Source organism: Myxine glutinosa, chromosome 9 (assembly GCF_964187855.1).
Source record: "Myxine glutinosa chromosome 9, kmMyxGlut1.1, whole genome shotgun sequence".
NCBI lineage: Eukaryota > Metazoa > Chordata > Myxini > Myxiniformes > Myxinidae > Myxine > Myxine glutinosa.
This window is the reverse complement of record NC_136269.1, coordinates 72,284,093-72,309,788: the sequence shown is the minus strand read 5'-3', so window position 1 is coordinate 72,309,788 and position 25,696 is coordinate 72,284,093. Positions and strand designations below refer to the sequence as shown.

At 41.7% G+C, this 25,696-nt stretch overlaps 2 protein-coding genes across 2 annotated transcripts in view; one reads left to right on the top strand and one right to left on the bottom strand.

Annotated features, from left to right (window-relative positions):
- The window catches only part of PSMD1 (proteasome 26S subunit, non-ATPase 1), a 398,075-nt gene that overhangs the window by 116,520 nt on the left and 255,859 nt on the right, over positions 1-25,696 (bottom strand). The window contains exons 17-19 of the mRNA XM_078784439.1: positions 21,696-21,810; positions 21,176-21,292; positions 10,931-11,033 (exon numbers count right to left, since the gene is read on the bottom strand). Coding sequence (XP_078640565.1) covers positions 10,931-11,033; positions 21,176-21,292; positions 21,696-21,810 — 335 coding nt within the window. The remainder of the gene's footprint in view (positions 1-10,930; positions 11,034-21,175; positions 21,293-21,695; positions 21,811-25,696) is intronic.
- Positions 1-25,696, top strand: part of LOC137435316 (5-hydroxytryptamine receptor 2A) — a 66,760-nt gene that overhangs the window by 628 nt on the left and 40,436 nt on the right. The window contains exon 2 of the mRNA XM_078784440.1: positions 7,746-7,811. The gene's annotated coding sequence lies outside the window, so the exon portion shown is untranslated. The remainder of the gene's footprint in view (positions 1-7,745; positions 7,812-25,696) is intronic.

Here is a 25,696-nt window from a genome sequence, read left to right as displayed (position 1 = left end):
GCAACAACAACCAAATGGAGCGTAGGCATTCGCAACAGATAGTCTCTATGAGTACGTACTCAGAATGACATTATGCATTTTCAAGGTGACATTGGCGAGTGAGAGCATCATGATGCATATTGACGGACTAATTTAAAGGCTGTTCGAATAAATATCATTCGTCTGTGCATCTCGTGGTTGAGCGATTACTAAATTTCACAAGTGTCTGAGCTATGCTTCAAACTGAGACTTTATTGGCTTGAATATACCATTAATGTGAATCATAGACCGCAAATGGCCTGCAGCAGGGCAGCAAATACAATATAACAGCAGCAGCAAAATCAAGTTAAATGTACAAAGCAACAATGCCATGAAGAAATCGCTGCACTTAAATTTTGTTTGGATTTTCATCCCCACAGGTATACTTGGACCCCCTGGAGATACCCTATTAGATTTGCCTGGGCTAGAATTATGCATCACACGCAGTTAATGTACTTGCCCAAAGTTTCTGACTGCTGCCTTTATGCAGGAGCATACGAGGAACGATCCATTAGCAGCAAGTCAATTTCCATGCGAGTAGTCCCACCACAATCCGTAAGAAACACAAAATTAAATTAAAGGATTCACCAGACTCTCCTCTTGGGAATAAAATGGCAATTGTAAAATGAAGGAGAATTTTTTTTAAACTAACGCACGAAAAGGTCTGCTTATGGGAATATACACCATGCTTGTATACATGATAGACTGTGCATCTTTTCAGAGCCAATTCAGTTTCCCATCAATCGCAAAGCTCTTTTGTTTCCTGGCGCTGACCATAGCGTGATGCAGAGCGGTGTCCGCTAGTGTGGAAGCTTCCAAATATTTGACAAGATAAAAAAAAATCCAGAATGCAAGTCATGTTGGATCAGATGTTTGTCAAGACAAAATCAGCTCTGGGTGCCTCATGGGTCCAGGCTGCCTCTTTCAGGATAAATGTTTGGTCGCTTGCCGATGCTGGCAAGCGATTACAAAACAATGTCAATGCTTTTGGCAATGTATGTGAGTGCAAAACTTCCATGGTTGTATATTAAACGAATAATCCTTCTATTCATTCGCAATTGGTCACTGGCTTTGACACCAATACAAATTTTATTATAGACCTTATGCATCAAAAAGCTGCATATATATATCAAACAAACAGTTTCAAATGCAGCATCACATCGCCATTAGAACATTTAAATTGCATCAGATGTGGCAATAAATGTGAATTGTTGCTCCCAGTTTGCTCAATAACAGAAGCCATTTGCATTTTTTTCCTCCTCTATCCCTGCCCCGTTTAAAATCCTGTGCAGGCAAGGGCAACTTGCTCGTTTTGATAAATATAGAGAGGGAAGATTATTCAAGAGATTTTCCCGATATACAGTATCGACAACACAAGGAACAACAAAAATAAACTAGAACGACACTCATCGATGTCACGACCGTCCGTAATGCCTCCACCCACATTATTACACCATTATAATACTTATACCAAGTTTGCTTTAAATCCATTCAGATTTTCTCAAGTCATCACATTTTTACCTGACATAACCTCTGACCTTTGACCTCTTGGCCCCCAAATTTAATCAGTCAATGTTTACATCATTATATATACCTGTGCAAAGTTTTAATATAAATCCCTTCAGCTGGACACAAATCATCACATTTTTACCTGACATGACCTCTGACCTCGGGACACCAAAATCGAATCGGTTAATTTTACATCATCATACATATCTGTACCAAGTTTGAATTAGATCCCTTTAGCTGTTCTCAAGTTATAAACCTATGACAGACTTTGACCTATTGGCCCCAAATTCAAATCAGTTAATCTTTACATCAATCTACCTCAGTGTGCTAAATTTGGTCAGAATCCCATCACTGGTTCACAAGTTATTATGGTAAAAGTATTTTTTACCCAACATGACCTCTGGCCTTTGGCCTTTAACCTCATGACCCCAAAATCTAATCAGTTCATCTTTACCTCATTATACATACTTGCACCATGTTTGACTAAGATCCTTTCAGCCGTTCTCTAGTTATCGTGGTAACGAAAACCTATCATGGACAGATGGACGGACAGACAACCTGAAAACGTAATGCCTCCGGCGACTTCGTCGGAGGAGGCATATAAATGAGACTGAGAGTGGCAATGTTTAGAAAAAAAGTTTTTTTTTTAAGGGGGTAAGTAAGCAGGAGGCTGGAGAGGGGGAAAGATAGGTTGCGAGGACAGACAAAACAGTGGTGAAGAGGAAACAATGATGCAATAATATTTATTTGGGGAGGTGCAGATCACTTCACTGCATATGTAATACGGAAATGGCACGTGATTTGGCAAATAATGTACTTTGAAATTTTCAGTTATATTGTACTCAAACTCAGACAACCTGGACTTCAGTAAGACGAGAGTTAAATTTTTCAAAACTTGCAACTTCACTTGAGACATAGCAGACAGAGGAATTGACAGAAAACAGGATTCAAACTTGAAACTTGGATCATTAAAACTGACTCGATAAATAAATTTTCAACCTATGCAAATAACATAAATTAAGCCTAAGAAAGGAGAATTAAGGTACTGCATGTATAATAACAAGAACAGCACTTGGTAGAGTGCATACCTCCAACTGGCTGAACAGTTTATGTTTTGTATCCCACTGATAGATCAGATCTGGATTCGGACCTGGACCAAAACCTAATCAGCTTGTTCTCGTCACCAAACCGACTGATCCACCAAGTTTTTCCATAAGTCGTCCACAACGTTGAAATATCATGTTATATATCGTTTTTGGCCCGATCACTCAAATGACGAAGAATCACTTGAAGATTAAAAAATAATCTTATCCGGATCCATAGTAGGATCTTCACCAAAAACGAATTAATTTGCCCTTGTCACACACAACCTAACCACCAAGTTTTATCTGAATCCATCCATTACCTTTTGGGATATCCTGACATACATACATACATACATACATACATATATATACATATATATATAGCATTGAAACCTTGACATATATATATATATATATATATATATATATATATATATATATATATATATATATATATACACAAAGAATTAAGTTAAGCACCCCCCCAGTTTTTTTACAACCTCGCACATTACAAGTTTGTTGTCGTCAAAACAGTGTAATATACCCATGATATTGCTATATTTTCTGGAGAAGTGATATTATGGTCACATAAAAACATAACAATCATGCCGTTTTCAATATTTTATTCTGAATAATTTAAGGTGAAATTTTTTGGGAATTTTAGGCATATTTTCACCTCAATTTAAGTATGGAGCTATAGGTCCATCACGGACAGTGTGGATGACGTTTATGTTTTCTAACGTACAGTCATTGTTCTGAGAAGACCTCTAGCGATCTTTGCGTCAATAACGTGTGTAGGACCCACGTGATCGGATCACTGACTCAACCAATCACTTTTTTTCACTTTGATCACTCAATTTCATCAATGGATAATTGCTAATGTCATACCAATCATTATTTGATCTCACATACCTTGGAGTATATGCCAATGTATACATATACACAAAGAATATATATTAGGGGGTGCTTACCTTAATTCGTTGTGTAGGGGTGCTTAACTTAATTCTTTGTGTATATATATATATATATATATATATATATATATATATATATATATATATATATAGTGAAACCTTGACTTACAAGTTTAATTCGTTCTGTGACCGAGCTCGTAACTCAATTTGCTCGTTTCTCAAATTAAATTTCCCCATTAAAATGCATTGAAATGCTATTAATCCGTTCCAGCCCCCAAAAAAACACACCAATTTTTTTGTTACGTGTTTTTAAATAAGAAAAATGTACTTTATAAATAACAAATAATGTATAAACAAGCACGACCTCGTATATACTGTACATAATAAGCGGCGTTACGCGCGCTGCTTGTAAACAAGGAGGAAGCGGACAACGCGGTAATTTGTAAGAGTCTTTATTCAAGAGCTCACTGTAACACTGACGCTGGCGCGCTCCGGGCTGCGCGCCTGGTGTATATCCTGAGGCCACGCCTACCCCTCGGCGTGGCCACCGCCCACTTGGTGCGCGGAATGATGTCACCACGCCAGTGAGCTTCCGTGTCCACCACAATGCAAATAAATAAACTGGTTTTATTAAGTGTATTTACCTTGAAGATCAGCCGAAGATGCTGGCGGAGGTGGAGGAGATGACTTTTGCCTTTTTCGCCACACTTTCCTCGCTTTCACTTGCAGGGCGTTTCAATAAAAACCTGTCCAACGAGGTTTGTTTCTTCCTCCCTTTCAAAATGTTTCGATCGTACTGCTACGATCGTACTGCCTCGCCAAGTTGACAACACGCACACCTCGCTCATGTTTTTCGACGATTGCGTGTTTTATATCCAAGCACATCATCCTCTTCTTCTTCTCAGTACTGCCCTTGCCACTCAATTTCTTAGGACCCATGGTTAAAACTAAGAAATTTTCCAAAATGCGAAAACAAAGCAGCAGCAATATACGGCAGAGATGCTTGCACGGCAAGATAACCACGTGACCGGAACGCTCGTTGGGCCACCTAGTGGCGGGTGGCGTAAGCTCGTAACTCAGATCTCGGCTCGCATCACAAAGCAAAAAACCGCCCGAGCGACGGCTCGTATCTCGGAAAACTCGTAAGTTGGTGCACTCGTAAGTCAAGGTTTCACTGTATATATATATATATATATACATGAATTCCATGGTTGTTCTCAGAGTAGGATATATATATAAAAGTCTTTGGCTCTATCTCTCAATGACAAAGAATCACTTTAAAATTTTTTAGTATCTAGATGCAGATGTTCACCTTCGCTCACACTCCCCTCTAGTCTAGTAGGAAGACTAGGTCCCTCTGCACCCCCCGGAGATATACTTCTAATCAGTGTTTCTAGATTGGAAAAAATGTGTAGAAAATGACTAGCTATGGCCCCAAGCTGAAAAAATGTCCCACATACCATTTTTATGCAAATTACTGCTGCAAATTTTATGCAAAATTATGCAAATTTTATGCAAATTTTTGATGAGGAGTAGAGTTGAGGGGTCTTTGAGGGCTTCATCGAGGTGCTCTCGGTTGCAAGACTGGGTCATTCTGAGAAGCACAGCAGGGTCAGAGATCATGATGTTCTCCTCCTCAGTGAATCTCTCCATCAACAGCCTCTCCATTGCCTCACACACTGTTTTGAGGCAAAAGAGGGACTTTGCGTAGGCCTTTCCACTGAGAACACCTTTGAGAGATCCACTTGTTACTAGTTGTGCCTCAAAGAGAATCTCTGCATATCCAGAACCACGCATCTTGTGTCCAGTGAGCATCCCGATGTAGTTCATGGATGTGTGGAAGGGTCCAATCGTTACTACATGACTAGCAAATTCATTTGGCCAGCGCCAGATGATGGGAAGGGCTTTCATGCAGACACCCAGATCAAATGTATTCAGGACCCATCTCTGACCCACCTCAGCAGTTGCTGCCTCGGAACGCTTCAGTAGCTCACGAACAACTGCGTTGTCTGTGATCGGTCTGTGCCTGGTGCCTGCATGGCATGGCAATGGCCTGCAGCCTGTGCCTGGGCTAGGGGGTTTCACCTCTGCAACTGGTTCTCCCCCACCCAGCAAATCAACAGTCGACTACTGCACGCCTATCCACCAACCGATCACAGACAACGCAGTTGTTCGTGAGCTACTGAAGCGTTCCGAGGCAGCAACTGCTGAGGTGGGTCAGAGATGGGTCCTGAATACATTTGATCTGGGTGTCTGCATGAAAGCCCTTCCCATCATCTGGCGCTGGCCAAATGAATTTGCTAGTCATGTAGTAACGATTGGACCCTTCCACACATCCATGAACTACATCGGGATGCTCACTGGACACAAGATGCGTGGTTCTGGATATGCAGAGATTCTCTTTGAGGCACAACTAGTAACAAGTGGATCTCTCAAAGGTGTTCTCAGTGGAAAGGCCTACGCAAAGTCCCTCTTTTGCCTCAAAACAGTGTGTGAGGCAATGGAGAGGCTGTTGATGGAGAGATTCACTGAGGAGGAGAACATCATGATCTCTGACCCTGCTGTGCTTCTCAGAATGACCCAGTCTTGCAACCGAGAGCACCTCGATGAAGCCCTCAAAGACCCCTCAACTCTACTCCTCATCAAAAATTTGCATAAAATTTGCATAATTTTGCATAAAATTTGCAGCAGTAATTTGCATAAAAATGGTATGTGGGACATTTTTTCAGCTTGGGGCCATAGCTAGTCATTTTCTACACATTTTTTCCAATCTAGAAACACTGATTAGAAGTATATCTCCGGGGGGTGCAGAGGGACCTAGTCTTCCTACTAGACTACTCCCCACCTTTGCCGCTCCGTATGAAGCGGGCCATTCTAGAAATGATAATAGCAATAACATATCGACATGAGGAAAACCTGTGAGGCAGCATGAAATAATCAGGTTGAAACATAATAATAAAAAACGTGATTATTCAAGACGTGGCCCTTGAGACAAGAGGAAATGGAACATACTCAGTGGTGTTGTAGTTTAAAGCATCTACTCAGAGTAGGATATTGGTGATTTCATTCCAATCCGGGCTGAGTGATTCCAAAGACTTTGAAAATGATGCTTTAAAAATGACTTCTAAAATGATAGATCCCGAATTAACCCAGTGGGTTGGCATACAATGTGGGGGGAAGGAGGGGAGGATGGGAGTGGGGGAAGGGGGTGGGGAAGGGGAGTTTCCAAAACGTTTTCCATGAAATTCCCTGCTGACTACAGTGGCGGTGCCAGCACTCGGTGTGCTCCAGGAAGTTGCTTCCAGAAAAGCCAATGTCTGTGTTTGGCTGAAGTAAATCTTGTCTGGTGTGTCTGCATGTTTGTGAGCAATTTATGTCTGACGGGTCTTCCACACCTCTTAAAAAACACGTGCAAAATTAAATGACTCGTGAGACTCGAGACCTAACTCTCGAGACTCGACTCAAGGTCTGGTATTTGATGTTAATTGGAGTTTTGATGAGCTTTTATTCCAAATTTAGTTTGAGCCATTCTTTGCGGGTCACAAACAAAATTCACTTTCAAGACACACTGTCGCTGTAAGCATTGGGTTTACATTTACCAGAACCCCCGAATTTTGATTGTGATCACTTCATGCCTATTTGGTACATATTTCAACTTAAGCTGAGAACTCACCAAATGCTTGTTCTTTTTGTAGAAAAAGCTGCCCTGAACAGCCAAATGAGATATTGATGATTTTTCAGTGAAACACGACAACATTAATTGCATTTAATATTGCCAAATTGTCACAATCGATTTGATGCTGCACGATTTGCTGTTTGAAGCAGGTCCTCTCATTTCCAAGTATAGCCTGTGGGACCAATCATTAGTTCCCGTAAGAGATAATTACATTGGTTCCGCCCCTTTATATATACAAGCTACCTGTGCAGGCATAGCGTGAGACGACTATTGCTCGGGTCCTCTGTGATGGTACTTCCTCGTTGTGCCAGCTAGGGTGGTATGTTTGGTTGAGTCTGCTCAAGAAGCGTATTTCCAAGTTTTTGTATTCTCCCCTGAATTCCTGGCTGTCCAGTGGGTGTGTGCATGTAACCGGCAATCGAAGGTAGGCTTATATAGAGTATGCGACACCATTTTGCTAGTTTCACGTATAAATGAAATGCGGACGCTGTTATTGTATGTTTGTTTGTTAAATGGTAACTGCATTATGCGTTTACTGTTTAGGTAGAGGTGCGGTGGAGTGTTTCCACCGTGATCTGCGTAACCCCTGATCTCCTGTGAAAAAAAAGGGTATGTGATTTTGTTTTATGTCGAGTGTACACAATTGGCGCCCTGTATATAGTTGCTTTGTATATTTATTTTGGTGGGTAGTAAGGCGAAGTTGACCTTTTCCGGGATGTTTTTAATTATCAGAAAGCGAATTTTTTTTTTTTTTAATACATATTTGCACAGTGCTGTCAGCTGCTGTTCTTTGATAGTCTATATTACTTGGCTGCTATTCGCCTTTTGGGATACTGATACTGTTTTAGCTTACCAGCCATTGGATGCTAATTAAATTTTCTCCCAGTGTCTAATAAGGTTCTTGTGAAGCTGGTTAGCCGATTTGTATTTTTTTTCGTTTTGTTTTCTTTTTAATTTTTCTTTTGCTAATTTTATTCTCAGATGTTAATAAAGTATTGTATTGTGCTCTCCAACCAAACCTTGTAATAAATTCCATTTGTTTGAAATCTCTGTTTGTCCAGGTAACTGAACACTTACCTTTGGGGAATTGCCTTAAAATTATTTATCTCGGCTCTCGTCTAGGGTCTCTCGCCCCATACTTGGGAGTGGTGTAGTCTGTAAATAAACCACTAGGAGCCCTAGTGCCCCCTGGATGCCACACAATGAAAAATAATAATTAATTAAAGGTAATTTAATGTTTTGGAAATTAAAGTGCGTGTTGCGGCATCATGATTGGTAATGGTGAATCATTTATGAATCAAGACATTTAATATATTCCATTACAGATACAGACAGAATTGAACAGATGGCATACATTGACGAATGTTTTTCTTGTGTCAACAAACTGCAAAAACAAAGTTTTATTTGAAATCAGTACGAAAAGTTTTCGACACTCACTATGTTGGTCCTCTCTCTTCCGGTGTAATCCAATCAGAGCCACGATGGGTAAGGTTTGCCTGGATTAAGCAACTGTTACCAATTACGAAACTTGGCACTCACTAATTATTAGATTAGATGGTGAAAATAAGTGGTCGTAGGGTGAAGAAGGTATTTCTAGGAAAGTTACGGTACGGAAAGGTAAAGGAGTGTTAGAATGAGTTTTGAAATTAAAAACAAAAATCAAACATGAAAATACCAGAACAGCACTCGGTAGAGAACATACCACCCACCGCCAAGCTAAACAATTTACGTTTTGGATCCCAATGGTAGGTCATATCTGGATCCGGACCTTCACCAAAATCTAAACAGTTTGCACAACTCATCCACCAAGTTTGGTCATAATCCGTCGACAACTTTTTAGAATATCATGCGATATACAGTTTTTGGCCCGACCACTCAATGGTGAAGAATGACTTGAGAATTAAAAAAGAATATTCCTATCCGGATCCGGGATTGGATCATCACCAAAATCGAATAGATTCCTCCTTGTCTCACAATCAACATGTCCACCACATTACGTCCGAATCCGTCCACAACTTTTTGAGATATTGAGCTATATCGTTTTCGCCATATCTCTCAATGGTGAAGAATCACTTTAAAAAATTCTCAGATCCTGATCTGGATCCAAATCTTCACCAAAACCTATTCATTTCACCCTTGTCACGTACCCAACCTCTCCACCAAATTACGTCCGATTCCGTCCACAACTTTTTGAGATATCCTGTTCACAAACAGACAGCCAAACAAACAAACAGACAGGGGGTGAAAACATAACCTCCTTCCACCTTTGGTGGTGGAGGTAAAGAATTGGGGAGGAGAGAAAAGAAACAAGCGGTATCATTATATTTTCATCAATTTTTGTTGTGTATAGAGATACTCATCAGTTTTGTGGTATGCAAGTCATGCAAAGTACTTTTTTCAAACATAGAACAATAAAATATATTTTAAAAAATGCATGAGGCACACACACATCCTACCAAAATATGCTGCAGCGCATGCGGCCTATCGAAAAATTCCACTGCAGGCCCTGCCAAAAAACGCTGCAGGTACACACCAGCCAAAAACTGCTGCAGGTACACACACCAGCCAAAAAACACTGCAAGTACACACCAGCCAAAAACCGTTGCAGGTACACGCACCAACCAAAAACGATGCAGGTATACACAACAGCCAAAAACCGATGCAGGTTACACACAACAGCCAAAACCCACTGCAGGGACACGCACCAACCCAAAACCACTGCAGGTACACACCAGCCAATAACCGCTGCATGTACATGAACCAGCGTAAAAAAACAAAACAAAAAAAAAACGCTGCAGGTACACACCCAGGCAAAAACCACTACAGGTGCATGCACCACCCAAAAACCACTGCAGGTACAAACACCCCACCAAATCCCCCCCTCCCCCCTGCCCGCACGGGTATATTCCACCGAAATAACACTGCAGGCACACACACCTGCTTACAACTACAGCTAACGCACACCCTTGACTGAATACAGCTGCAGGATATTTTCACACTTTGCGGGAATGTGCAATATATTTGTGGACACGAAGAACATCAATGGTTTATGTGACTCGAATATCAACACCAACAAACCTAAATTTCTCCACTTGCCTCTACTTTTGAGGAGGCACTGGGAGAAGAAGGAGTGATGGAGTAAGAGGAAAGGGGGGAGGGGGGTTAAGAGGAAAGGGATAAACTGCTGCCAGCAAAGTTTGGGTGAGTCACAGTGTTCCCTCACTCTACAGAAATCCTTAAATCCTTCCCATGTGAATTCCTTCTGTGAATACCAAACCGCTGAGTGTCATCAGCCGGTTTACTGATAAAAGTGTTGCTACCATCAACACCAGGAAACGATACAAAGACAGCATGCTGGCTTCTGTGATGGTTAGCGCCCTCTCACACACTGATGGCAAGAAGCGCAGTTTCACTCAAGCCTAAGAAAGTTGGTGTATCACAAACGATTTAAAGAATATTTAAGGGTCTCAGCAAATTGTCAAAACCTGTCAAGAAGAGGATTGGGTTCAAACTCACAGCCATTTTACCTTTACAAACCTTTACAAACCTTTACAAAATGCAGCATTTATAAAATTGTGACAGGGCATGTACAAAGTTGAATAAGTCGGCAAATGAAGAATAAGGAAGGAAAAGTAACAAAGATAGTGAGGACATCTGCAGAGGTGGCCTGAGAGCAGCAGATAAAAGGAACCCAACAAGGAGGGCAGATGAGTACCATAATATCTGACCTGCATCAAGAATGCCCTGTGCGAGTATTGCTCCAAACTTGGCCATGACATCATCATGCTTGTCACCAATCACCTTTGTGTAGAGTTGTCGAAAATGGACCACCTAAGCAGCAGAGAAATGTCAATCAAGAGGTATCAAGAAAGCAATGCAACATGAAGATGTCAAAAAAAAAAAAAAAAACATTCCGGATGAGAAAGCACATGAACCTGTTATTACTATTTATTTATTTATTGATCTTCTTCTTCCATTATCTGACTTTGCTAGCATATATACTACTTCGATTATTTACGAATGATCCATTTTACCAAGCATTAGTCACTTTTCAATCCCATGACTGCTAGCCACTGTCTGCTTTCAAAAGAGGGTGAGAAATTCTCCTTCCTGAAGCAAGAACATCTGTCTGTGGCCAAATCAGGTGTGGGCTAGGCCTCTTGAAAGTATAAAGCTTTTCCTCCATGCATTACAGGATAGTGAGGGAAAGGCAAAGGCAGAACTATCAATCTGACTTCCATACTGTACCATGTGCATGCGCCCAGCAGCCGCATATTGAAAAACCGTGCACAGACAGAGCAGAAACAAAATGGCAAATCCGACCTCCTTACCAGCTCTCCCTGAAAGGTAAAAGATCAAACTTTTGTTCGTTTACCTATATTTATTGTTACAAAGGTTGGGGAAAGGTTGGACCACAGACAGACATCTTGCTCTTACAGTCATTTTAAGGCAAAGAAAAAACAAAACAGAGACGTGCTAACTACCGCTTAACCCAAAGACAAAGTCACTTTGCCTCAAATAATCTGGCTTCAGCACAACTGCAAACCTCCACCATGACAACAAATCTTGCGAGTCCAAGTGCGACCCATGAAGGACAGCCTGCTTAACGGCCCTAAAAGCAATATATAGTCAAAGTTCAGCTTCACTCACTTGATTGAGTGACAAAAATACCTTTAATCACCATTAACCTCCATTTTATTTTATTTTATTTCATCAAAGGTAGATGTAACACCCCATTTAGCGCATTCACATTTGTCATGTAACCAGCGATGTTTTGAACCGTCATATTAAGCCACGGGGTACATGAGTCTGATCTTGCAGGCCAAAGTGGCTCATATAACAAAAATGAAGTCAAACATGACCTCAAAAGACTTTTTCACTTTTTAAAATTATGAATACTGTAAATTAAGGAGTGCATTGGAATGCACGCAAAGAGGTCGAATCAACGTGTAAAGACTTGTAAGAAAGGTCAGCAAGTAAAATGGGAAAAACAAGATCAAATCCTGTCAATATAGCTTGGAATTGAGAAATCACTCGTGTGGAAGGATTAATCATATGGGAGAAACCTCGACCAAAATGAATCGACATCGAGCCATTACATGGGCTAGTAAATGGACAACCACCCATGATGATGATGTGCAATGGCCAAGATTAGGAATGAAAGAAGCCGACATTTCCAATTGGCTTTGGACAGCTTTTCTTGGATGAGAGGGTAATCGATTTCAAACTTTGTCCACGAGGAATGTGAGGATTTTGTTGCATCCAGTTTGCTGCCAGTGACTCACAATGTCTCTGTGACGTCAAAGCTTAACCACGTACAGTATATATAAAAGTATTTACAATCGGCATGAGAATTATTTGCTCGTTTAACCTTATGATTTGTCGGTAAGTCCCAACTTTATAATATTGAGGAATTAAACATAAATAAACCAAATAATGGAAGAACAGAGATGCAAACCATTTTTAAGGATGGAAAAAAAAAAAAAAAAAAAAAGGATGAGAGATTAAAGGAAGAATAAAATCTGGTGTTAGCGATGAAGTGATATTCAAGCCACGTCAACAGTGAATGGCCACCGATTAAAAACCACCCTCGCGCGTTTCCGGCACCCCTCAGCCAAAAGTTTTTTCAGGATCTCCTTTGTTGTTGAAACCACGATTCAATTGTAATTCTGGATGAAGAGCCAAAGAGCACGTGGAAGAGAGAGGGGGGGGGGGGGGGGGGGGGGAGTAGGGAGGTTCACTATGCAACATTGAAAGCATCAACCCAACCAAATCTCTAAGCTGTCTGTCACCATGGAAGTGAAGAGATTGCATTAAGGCACCATATGGTTTATTCGATATGCTTTGAGTCAACAACAAACCAACCATACACCGCTTCAATCCAGCAATTTTGCAGTCATGACAAAGGGATTGCAGTATTACGATTATATTATTATTATTATTATTATTATGAACGTTATTACTATTATTAGCTCACCTGGAACAAAGTTCAGGGGAGCTTATGCGATGGTGCGTCATCCGTCCATCAGTCCGTCAGTCCGTCCGTAAACACTTGAAACTTCTTCTCTGAAACCACTGATGGTATTGCAACCAAATTTGGCACAAATTATATTTGTTGTGTTATGACTAAAGTATGTTCATGGCATTAAAAAATATCAGGGTTCAAGGGGGTTTACCGGGGTCAAAGTGGATCTGGGTTTGACCCACCAAAATAGGAATTTGCTTTTTCCTCTGAAACTACACACACTATTTCGACGAAACTTTAACACAACCTTCATCACCCGTGATGTACAAAAGTTTATTCATGGCATTAAAGAAATCTGCCCCTTTGGGGGTCTATGGGGGAGGGTTTCCCCCCAAAATAGGTAATTGCTTTCTTCTCAGAAACGACACATGCAATTCTGATGAAACCTGACCACAACTTTAATCACTCGTGTTGTGCCAAAGTTTGTTCCTGGCATTTCGGGGTCTGAGGTGGTCTATGGGCTTGCCTCCCAAAAAAGGTATTTTTTTTGTTTGATTGTAGTCATGATTATGTTAGTATGATTCCTCATGCTGCCCTGTCTTCCAGCAACCATTGAAATTGGTTCAAAATACCTTTAGTCAGTGCAGTATACTGTTTATTCTACCAGGTGAGCGCCAGGGGTATTGCCCCGAATGTTTATGAAAACGATACGACTGTTTTAAGAAACCTGGGCTAATTTGTCTGAAGCAGCCTCAAGGTGAGGCATGAAGGCATGAAGCCGATGGCCGATACGTACTGTGTTGTTGGAAGACCCGTAACACATATGCTTTCGAAATTTGATGATTATTTTAACAATTGGTTTGTATGTGTTTCGCACTGAATTAAAAACGTAAAGGTAGAGCATGGCAATTGTGATATGTGACAGGTTCAACAAGGTGTTTAGCCTGAACGGCATAGGAATCAAAATGGCGGGGTGTGGAGTCAGCCATCGTATGTCGTAATGACATCACAGACATAATCACATCACATCACACCCCTGTGATGTGACCAGATCCTCAGTTCTGATTGGTGTATGTTTGTGAGGGACATACATACAAACATACATACATACATACATACATACATACATACATACGTAAAAACCGGGCATAGCAGATGTGTGCTCATTATTATACAGCGCTCATCTTGCTCGACCGGCATGCCAACCCCCTTGCCTGCATTTCTTCTTCCACCATCTTTAGCCAAGTCTTTCTCGGTCTTCCCCGTCCTCTACTTCCTTCTACATTCATTTCCATCACTCTTCTCAACCAGTCACTTTCATCCTTCCTCAACATATGACCAAACCATCTCAAACTGTTTCTCTTCACAGCATCCATCACAGACTCTATTCCCATCATCTTTCGCAATTCATCATTTGTCTTCCCCTCTCTCAACGATACTCCACTCATCCACCGAACCATTCACATTTCCACCCTTTCCAGCCTTCGTTGCTGCTCTACGTTCATTATCCATGTCTCGCTCCCATAAATCATAACACTTCAAACACATGCAGCATACACCTTTCCCTTCAGCTTCAATGACACTCCCCTCCTCGTCAGCACGCCACTCAGTTCCCGAAACTTCTTCCATGCACATCTCACTCCAGCAACCGTTGCCGAGTCTGATCCACCTTCTCCATTCAGCATGTCTCCTAGATAACAAAATGTTTTCACACCTTCCAGCTTCATGCCATCTCCAAGATCCAACTCAATATTTCCTCCATGTGCAACTCCATCTGTGCACACCTTACACTTGAATGTAGCTGCCACACTGGTTGATGACCCTCTCAAACCACTACATTTTTGATGAACCCACTCAGCGCACATTGTACATTGAATGGAGTTCACTCCGACACCCTTCCTGCACACAGCACACGGCCACTTTCCAGTTCTTTCCACCTCACCACATGCGTTACCACTTGCCATCACCTTAGTCTTTCCGATATTCACCTTCAGACCTTTTGTCTCCATACATTCCTTCCACTTGTTCATCTTCTCCTTCAGTTCATCCATACTTTCTGCAATCAACACCAGATCATCTGCATACAACAACTCCCATGGTAAACCCTTCTTTACGTTCCGAGCCAGCACCTCCATCACAGCTACAAATAGTAGTGGACTTAGTACCGACCCCTGATGCACTTCCATCTTCACCTCAAACTCACCACTGTTCCCGTCCTTCGTCCTTACAGCTGTGTGCGCTCTTTTGTACATTGCCATCACTACTCTGATCAACCATTCCTCCACTCCTAACTTCCTCAATGCCCATGTCACTACTGTGATAAAATGGATCTGTGTATGAAAAAACGACGATAAACAATATGGTGGCTATAAAATAATATTTGTAGATACCGCTTCTCTTCACCCCACCCAGCGCCGGAGGGAACTGATCTGATAGGCTGGTGGCATAAACCCCGCTCTGAACGGCCGGATGGATGGATGGAGACTGAAATTTAGAAGCCGACTCCTTTTATAGTATAGATTAGCAACGGAACAGGTTTACACATTTTTGTAAACGTTTAGACGTTTTTTCCATGTACATGTACACAGTCACAGCCTTAGTTCCCTCCCACTCATTAGCTCTTCCATGAGCTGAAATGTCTATTCAGGTACACTAGCAAGTTGCCTGCGCCCACACGGGATTCTAAACGGGATGGCATGGAGCTGGCAAAAATGCAAATGGTATTTTCTGTCATTGAGCCGGCAAGCAGGGAGCAACAATTCCAATTTATTGCCACATCCGATGCAATTGAAATGCTCTAATGGTGGCGAGGTGCTCCGTTTGAAACTGTTTGTTCGATATATGTAGCCTTTTGGTGCCTGGTTCCGTAATAAAAAAATTGTATTCGTATCAAAGCCAGTGACCAATTGCAAATTAATTCGGGTATATTAAAAAAAGTGATAGGAATATTTCAGAAGTGAGTATACAGCATTTTCAAAGATAATCTCACTAACCCTGATAATCTCATGATAATCTCGCCGACACGTCACCAACACCTCACTAAATTGAGTATACAGCAAAAACTACATTCAGCATTGTTCTCTCTTCAACAAGTTCAGTGAAGTAAATCCCTTTTAAGACCATATAACACGATACAAGATACCATCTATTTATTACCTCCACCACCTTAGGTGGATGGAGGTTATGTTTTCCCCCCTGTCTGTTTGTTTGTGAGTCTGTCTGTTTGGCTGTCTGTTTGCCTGTCTGTCTGTTTGTCTGTCTGTCTGTTTGTCTGTCTGTCTATCTGTCTGTCTATCTGTCTGTCTATCTGTTTGTTTGTCTGTTTGTCTGTTTGTGAACAAGAGATCTCAAAACGTTGTGGACGGATTCGGATGAAATTTGGCAGAGAGGTTGGGTGTGTGACAAGGACAAATCAATTCGATTTTGGTGAAGATCTGAATATGGATTCGGATACGAGAATTATTTAATTCTTAAATGATTCTTCACCATTGAGAGATTGGGCGAAAAGCGATATACAGTCGTGGCCAAAAATATTGCCACCATTGCACTTTTTTCAAATAACTCACAATTTTCTCTAAAAATAAGTTGAAATTGCCAAAAGCATTAAGTCTCCACAATTCTTTTATTTCACTGTAAATATTACAGAACCTTTGTTTTTGATTCAGAACTAAATATATCCTTTTAAATCTGAAAATAAAAATAAATGGCATTGACAAAATTATTGACACCCTCGACTTAATATATGGTAGCACAGCCTTTGGACAAAATAACTGCAGTCAAGCGCTTCCTATAGCCATGAATGAGCTTCCTACACCTCTCTACTGGCAGTTTGGCCCACTCTTCTTCCAGTTTTTTTTTTTTTTTTTTTTTTTTGTATACAAGATCGAGGCTCGTGAAAGAGCTAACATTAATCACACAAAAAGACAAACCGACACACAAAACACAAAAAACAAGGGGAGCGGCAGACAAGATGGGGAGAGAGGGGGAAGGACACAAAAGAGAGGGGGAAGAGGGGGAAGGACACAAACACAACATTTGAGAGCAGGGACATCGGGAGGACTTGGGGGGAGGTGGGAGAGGATTAAAACATATGAACACTGCAAGGACTCTGGGGTGAATTACCGGGGGTAGAAAAGATCAAGGTTTTCGATGGGGGAAGATAAGAGATGGTGGTGAACAGCTGTTTTAAAGACCTGGAGGGAGGAGTGGGATTGAAGGGAGTGGGGGAGTTTGTTCCAGAGGCGGGAGAAAAGGGGAATGAAAGAGTGAAGGTGAGCAGAGAGCCTAGACTTTGGCAGTTTAACCATAAGAGGGTTGCAGGCAGATCTTGTGCAACCTGAAGGAATATTGGGGGGACAGAGCACAGAGAGAGCTGGGGGAGCAAGGCCGGAGAGGAGTCGGTAGAAGACAGAAAGACCACCAACCTGCCTGCGGTGAGTGAGTGAAAGGCCCTCGCGTTGACTACATCGCAGGAGATTCCAATGATTCTGAAAGCTTTGGCCTCAACAGCGTGAAGCCGAGCAAGGTGTGAGGCAGGAGCACCAGCCCAGAGGGGGGAACAGTATTCCATTGAGCTGTGGATGAAAGCCTTGTATGTGGTGAGGAGCTCAGGTGTGCCAAGGAAGGACTTCGCACAACGGAGGATGCCCAGTCGGCGACTGGCTTTGGAGGCCAGCTTGGAAATGTGGTTTCCCAAGTTCTCCCAGGTTTGAAGGGTGCCTTCTCTCCACTGCTGTTTTCAGATCTCCCCACAGGTGTTTAATGGGATTTAGATCTGGACTCATTGCTGGCCACTTCAGAACAGTCCAGCATTTTGTCTTAAACATTCCTGGGTTCTTTTTGAAGTGTGTTTGGGGTCATTGTCATGCTGCAAGACCCATGACCTTCGATGGAACCCCAGCTTTCTGACACTGGGTTGAACATTGTGCTCCAAAATGCCTGGGTAATCTCCTGATTTCATGATGCCATGCACACATTCAAGGAACCCAGTGCCAGAGGCAGCACAATTAACCTCAAAACATCACTGAACCTCCTCCATGTTTGACTGTAGGGAAGGTGTTCTTTTCTTTGAAGGCTTCATTTTGTTTTCTTTAAACATAGAGATGAGAGGTGCTTTACTAAAAGTGGTAATTTGGTCTTATCTGTCCAAAGGAGATTCCCCCAGAAGGATTTTGGCTTGTTCAGGTGTGTTTTGGCAAACTCCAGTCAGGCTTTCTTAGCAGCGGGGCCCTACTGGGTCTCCTACAATAGAAACCCCTTTCATTGAGTTGGCGATGGATGGTGCGAGTTGAAACTGTCGTACCTTGTGTCTGAAGGTCAGCCTGAATCTGTTTGGCAGTTGATCGAGGTGCTTTCTCCACCATTCGAACAATTATTCGCTGCAATCTTGGATCACGTTTTCTCTTGCGGCCACCGCCAGGGAGGTTGGCTATGGTGCCATGGGCCTTAAACTTATTGATAACATTGCGTACAGTGGATACAGGAACATCAAGATCTCTGGAGATGGACTTGTAGCCTTGAAATTGTCCATGCTTGGCTACAATCTTGAGTCTGACCTCCTCAGACAATTCTCTGGTTTTCTTTCTTTTCTCCATGCTTATTGCGGTACACACAGTGACACAAAACAGCAGAATGACTCCCTTTCTCTCTTCAAACTGGTTGAATGAGTGATTTTATATTGCAGGTGCCTGTTCAATTCCAAAGTGAAGGAGAATCACCTGCTTGAAATCTAATTATTTCGAACAACTTGTAAAAGGTGCCAATAATATTGTCCGGGCCACTTTAGGATTTCTGTGTGGAATAAGCTAAGATTTAGTAATTTTTTTCAGCGTTTTTTGTTTTGTTCCACTGCAAACCAAAGAAATACATGCACTACATGACCAGAAGACACCACTTTTAATTAATGGATTCGGCTGTTTCAGCCACACCCATTGCTGACAGGTATATATAAATCAAGCACACAGCCATGCATTCTCCATGGACAAACATTGGCAGTAGAATGGGCTGTATTGAAGAGCTCAGTGACTTTCAACTTGGCACTGTCATAGGATGCCACCTTTCCAACAAGTCAGTTCATCAAATTTCTGCCCTGCTGGAGCTGCCCCGGTCAACTGTAAGTGATGTTATTGTGAAGTGGAAACGTCTAGGAGCAACAACAGGAAAGCTGCGAAGTGGTAGGCCACACAAGCTCACAGAATGGGACCACCGAGTACTGAAGTGCGTAGCGTGTAAAAATAGTGTGTTCTCGGTTGCAACACTCACTACCGAGTTCCAAACTGCCTCTGGAAGCAACGTCAGCACAACAACTGTTCGTCAGGATCTTCATGAAATGGGTTTCCATGGCTGAGCAGCCGCACACAAGCCTAAGATCACCATGCGCAATGCCAAGCGTCAGCTGGAGTGGGGTAACGCTCGCCGCCATTGGACTCTGGAATAGTGGAAATGCGTTGTCTGGCGTGATCAATCACGCTTCACCATCTGGCAGTCCGACAGACGAATCTGGGTTTGGTGGATGCCAGGAGAACGCTACCTGCCCGAATGCATAGTTCCAACTGTAAAGTTTGGTGGAGGAGGAAGGCCCCTTAGTTCCAGTGAAGGGAAATCTTAATGCTACAGCATACAATGACATTCTAGACAATTGTGTGCTTCCAACTTTGTGGCAACAGTTTTGGGAAGGCCCTTTCCTGTTTCAGCATGACAATGCCCCCGTGCACAAAGTGAGGTCCATTCAGAAATGGTTTGTCAAGATTGGTGTGGAAGAACTTGACTGGCCTGCACAGAGCCCTGACCTCAACCCCATCGAACACCTTTGGAATGAATATTGGAATGCCGACTGCGAGCCACGCCTAATCGCCCAACATCAGTGATCAACCTCAAGAATGCTCGTGGCTGAATGGAAGCAAATTCCTGCAGCAATGTTTTAACATCTAGTGGAAAGGCCTTCCCAGAAGAGTGGAGGCTGTTATTGCAGCCAGCAAAGGGGGAGGGGGGGGGAGGGGGGGGGGACCAACTCCATATTAATGCCCATGATATTGAAATGAGATATTCGATGCTCGGGTGTCCACACACTTTTGGTCATGTCGTGTATGTGGATACTAAAATATATTTTACTTTCAACAATTTTCTGGAAGAAATGGTGCATTATTTGAAAAAAGTGCAAGGGTGCCAATATTTTTGGCCACGACTGTATAACATGATATTTAAAAAAAGTTATGGGCGAGTTAGGACTAAACATGGTGGACGAGTTGGTTATGTGACAAGAACAAGCTGATTAGATTTTGGTTCAGGTCCGAATCCAGATCCGGCCTATCAATGGGATACAAAACAAACTGTTCAGCCTGGTGGAGGTATGCGCTCTACTGGGTGCCGTTCTAGTTACATATGCAAATGAGGAGGAATTTTAACCACTTCCAATTCCCACCTCCTTCTTTAATGTCCCCCTTTTCCCCTCCGCTTACTCCTTTCTGTTTCCAATTTTTTCCCCTTCTAATTTAAATGTGTGATAGCTACATGTTTGAGGATACAGAGAGTAAACACGATATTTTCTTGTATTTGCAGTTCCACACAGTTCCCAGAATGCCTGTTATCCACATATGTGGACAAGTTGCAAAATATTTCCATTTGTGAAAATATACTAAATCACAACTAAAACTTTTTGAAGTGTAAAGTAATTCATTTTTATTAATAACTTGCTTATTCCTAACCAGAAAAGTACCTCAAGCACTATAGAGGTAATGTTCTCTCTTTAAACCGACCTCTGCATATGGACAATACATAGATGCCCCCAAATAGTCATAGCTACACTAGTTTAGTAGCACATCATTTGTCATTTAGGGCTTATGGAAGGATTTAATTACAAAATACCGAGTATAATTTTTTAATTTCACAAATTTTAAATTGTGAAAATACTGCAGGGATGACAGACAAACAACCACAAGCATAGGAAGAGTCATGGGCTGACATAGCTATATCTGGTGCTTTACCCTAAGACTGCAGCTCCAAAGCTCACCTTGGGACAAGTGACCTCTGTTTGCTGGATGAGGATGAGCGCTGAAGCAATTAGGGCACCCTGGCGTACATAGTTTACTGGATCATTGGTCATTGGCTCCAGCAAAGCAATGGCCTCCTGTGGGCACAGTAAGTGACCATGATCCCGAGGGGGGTACTGGCATAAGGCTATAGGTGCACCATTTACATTAATGTTTTTGTTGCAAGGCAAATACGTATATATTTCAGACTGTAAAAAGAAGAAGAGGAGGTAGTCGAAGAAGACGATGACAACGAAAAAAAGCAACAGCATATCTAGGAGGAGAGATGGATCTAAAATATCAGTAAAATACACGTCTATCAGAAATGAAAAGTCAGATGTGGAATCATTGACAAGGCGTTTTTTTAACTTTGTGAAAAGGACCAAACATTTACATCACAGCATAATATTGTGGAAAATAATCCCTGGGAAAACATTCATCATGACAAATACATGGTCAGAGCTACAGAGCCGACAGATGCTAGTACGAGTCCGTCCATACCTTGTTACCTGAACCAGCGCAGCAGATACCGAGAGCAAGTGCTGCACCATAGCGTACGTGTGGGTTGTAACTTTCAGATAATAATGACACGACACTTGGGCACTGGTCTGCGGTGCTGATGGGGATTGGGAGGAAGACAATTGAGGGAAAGATAAGTAGATATTTGGCATTCCCATCTGAGCACTTGGCTCGTGATGCTGGAATACCAAGTTAAAATCCCATTTGCTGTGTATTTTTGATCGTCTACTAATGTCCTTGCAATTTAAGGAAAAGTACATGATTGATCTCTCCCAATTGCACTTGACCTGCATGTGATACATGTACAAGCTTCTCTATGAGCCTAAATTCACGTGCTGTATTATAAACAATAACAGCACTCTTCAACATAGCGATGTCAACCAATATGCCTCTGCATACACTATTACATAATTTATACATCCTTGTACCAGGTTTGATTTAAATCCTTTCAGCTGTTCTCAAGTATCCCATTTTTACACGACATGACCTCTGGCCTTTTATGCCCAAATCTAATAAGTTAATCTTTGCATCATGATATAAACTTATATCAAGTTTGGTCAAAATCCCATCACTGGTGAACATAAGTTAGCTGAGCAACAGAATTTTTACCCAATGTGACCTCTGCCTTTGACCACGACGACATAACCTAATCTTTTCATCTTTACATCATCAAACAGTGCCGCCAGACAGTATTCACACCCCTTGACTTCTTTCACATTTTGTTGTGTTACAGTTTGAATTTAAAATGGATTAAATTGAGATTGTCATTGATCTTCAAATAATACTCCAGAATGTCAAAGTGGAATGTTTTTTTTTTAGAAATTAAAAAAAAAAAAATTAAAAAGGCTTTACACAAATATCTAATTTACATAAGTATTCAACCCCCTGAGTCCATGCTTCATAGAAGCACCTTTGGCAGCCATTACAGCTACGAGTCTTTTTGGGTATGTCTCTATCAACTTTGCACATCTGGATTTGGGGAGTTTCTCCCATTCTTCCTTGCGGATTTGCTTAAGCTCTGTCAAGTTCAATGGGGGGGGGGGGGGGGGGGGGGTGACCAGCAGTCTTTAAGTCTTTCTGCAGATTCTCAATGGGATTCAAGTCTGGGCCTTGGCTGTGCCACTCAGGCACTATCACATTCTTGTTCTAAAGCCATTCCAGTTTTGTTTGGCTGTATGCTTGGGATCATTATCCTGTTGGAACGTAAATCTTTGCCGCAGTTTAAGGTCTTTTGCAGTCTGAAGCAGGTTCTCCTCAATAATTTTCCTGTATTTAGCTTCATACATTGTTCCCTCGATCCTTACAAGTGTCCCAGTCCCTGCCACTGAAAAGCATCCCCATAGCATGATGCAGCCACCACCATGATGCACGGTATGGATGGTGTTAGATGGGTGATGCGATGTGTTCGGTTTCTGTCACACGTAGCACTTTGCATCGAGCCAAATAGTTAAATTTTCGTCTCATCAGACCATATAATATTTTGCCTCATGCTCTTAGAGTCTTTCACATGCCTTTTTGCAAACTCCAGGCATGTTGCCATGTGCCTTTTTCTCAGGAGTGGCTTCTGTCTGGCCACTCTCCCATAAAGCCTAGATTTGTGAAGTGCTGAAGAGACTGTTGTCCTTCTGGCAGGTTCTCCCATCTCAGCCAAAGAACACTGTAGCTCTGTCTCCTTGTCCAGTTGCTCAGTTTGGTCAGACGGCCAGCTCTAAGAAGAGTCTGCGTACTGCGTAGTTCCATATTTTAATGTAGTTCCATAAATGATGGAACTCACTTTTCACTCTTGGGAACTTTCAACATCCTAGAAATTGTTTTATACCTTTCCCCAGATCTATGCCTCTTCACAATTCTATCTCAGAGTTTTATGGACAGTTCCTTGGACTTCATGGTAAAGTTTCTGCTCTGGCATGCACTGTCAAATGTGGGACCTAACATAGAAAGGTGTGTTTCTTTCTAAATCATGTCCAATCAATTGAATTGGCCACAGGTGGACTCCAATCAAGTTGAAGAGACATCTTGAGGATGATGAAAGGAAATTGGATGCACCAGAGCTCAATTTGGAGTGTCATGGCAAAGGAATTGAATACTTATTGACGCAAGACATTTCAGGCTTTTATTTTTAGTTAATTTGTAAAACATTCTAAAAAAAATAATCCACCATCATTAAGGGGTATTGGGTGTAGATCAGTGACAAAAGAAATCTCAATTAAATCCATTTTAAATTCATGCTGTAACACAACAAAATGAGAAAAGGTCAAGGGGAGTGAATATTTCTGAAGGCACTGTACATACTTGTGTTTTTGCAAATTTTGACTTTCATCCATCCCGTCAGCCTTTCTTAAGTTATCGTGGTAACAAAAACCTACCACTGATTGATAGACACATGAACGGACGGACGGGAAACCTGAAAACAATGGCTCTGGCGAATTTTATAATTAAAAGAAAAAAGAAAAAAGGTGTCAGGTGCAATAACTGCACAAAAGGTTGGATTTAATCCCACCGATTTCCATACATTACCTTTTTATACCTCTCAACATCCATACCTTTTTTCTCCTATTCACCTCAAACCCTTGCCATTGAATGAATGAATGAATGAATGATCGTTTTAAGGCAATTTTCCCCGCTAGAGCGGGGGTTAGCCAATTGCCATTACCCCCTTTAATCTCATTTATGTGCATCACAATGTAGGAGGATGGAACAAGGTTGATGTGGACATTTTATAAGAACATGTAAAAAGTTCAATTATGTTATAACCCTGATAAAGCTACACAGGAAGTGACATAAATGACATAAATGACTCGGTGGTGTCACGATAAGAGTGCCCGCTCTGATTCTGAGAGATTGGGGGTTCAATCCCCAGTAGCAATACCAAAGAGTTAAAATGATATGTGCTGTGAAGCTTCCTTGCTTGATGTTCAGCATTTGAAACGATAAGAGAACAGACAATCCCACTAGGCTGGCATCCACCGGGAGGAGGAAACTCCGTAGGAAACTCCCTGCTGAGTGCGGTGAGAAAGGAGGCACCAATTTTGTGGCGTCGCTGGTACCCCGAGTGCCCTGGGAAGTGATGACATTTCCCCCAAAGCTCAGTGGTTGTGTTTTGCTCAGTGGTTGTGTTTGGCTCAGTCGCGTGTTGTCTCATGTATTCGTCTGTATGTCCACGTGTGTGAGATGTGTGTTGAATCTCCACTACGAGCCATAGATCCTGTAAAAAAAAATAAAAATTAAAGGAAATGCTGGGCAATGTGTTCGAGGTAAAGTCAGGATTGTGGCCAACATAGTTTTGTGTGCTGTGGAACAGCGTTATCATCAAATTCCTTGTGAAGGGAATTGTAAAATCAGCCGTAATTCACAGGAGACTGTCTGGACAATTTGTCAATGCCCCGGTTTTGGCGTAGTTGTAGTTAAATTGTGCAGCGAGTTTAAAAAAATGTCCGTGAAATGCCAAGTGATCTGGAGCATTCTCAAATGCAACCAACTGCTGCCACTCGAGAAAATATTAAACGTGTCGAACAGCTAATTTTGAAGAATCACTGGATTCCTATGCATTAAATTGCATAATAGATGGATGCCAATGTTGGAATTGTGGAAAACAATCATTCATTTTCACTTGAAATTAATTAATTTAAGTGCAAGGTGCAAATTAAACAAAAGGACCTTGGATGTGAACAAAAGGCAACTCGTGTTGCAACAACTGCAACAAAGGTCCTATAATGCTAACATAGGGAGATTTTGTGAAGAGGATTGTGACGTGTGCTGACACCTGGGTCCCTCATTTAATGGCAGTCAAAGTGAACCAGAGTGGAGTGGAGACAATTTTTGTCCCCACAACCAAAAAAATAAAATAAAATAAAATAAAATAAACAGCTCAGCAAACTACCAGATTGCTTTTGGCAATAGTTTTGCGGTCTTCATTTCAATCATGTGGAATTTCTCATATGTTAGAAAACCCATCAATGCATAGTATGACTACAGTGAAGTAT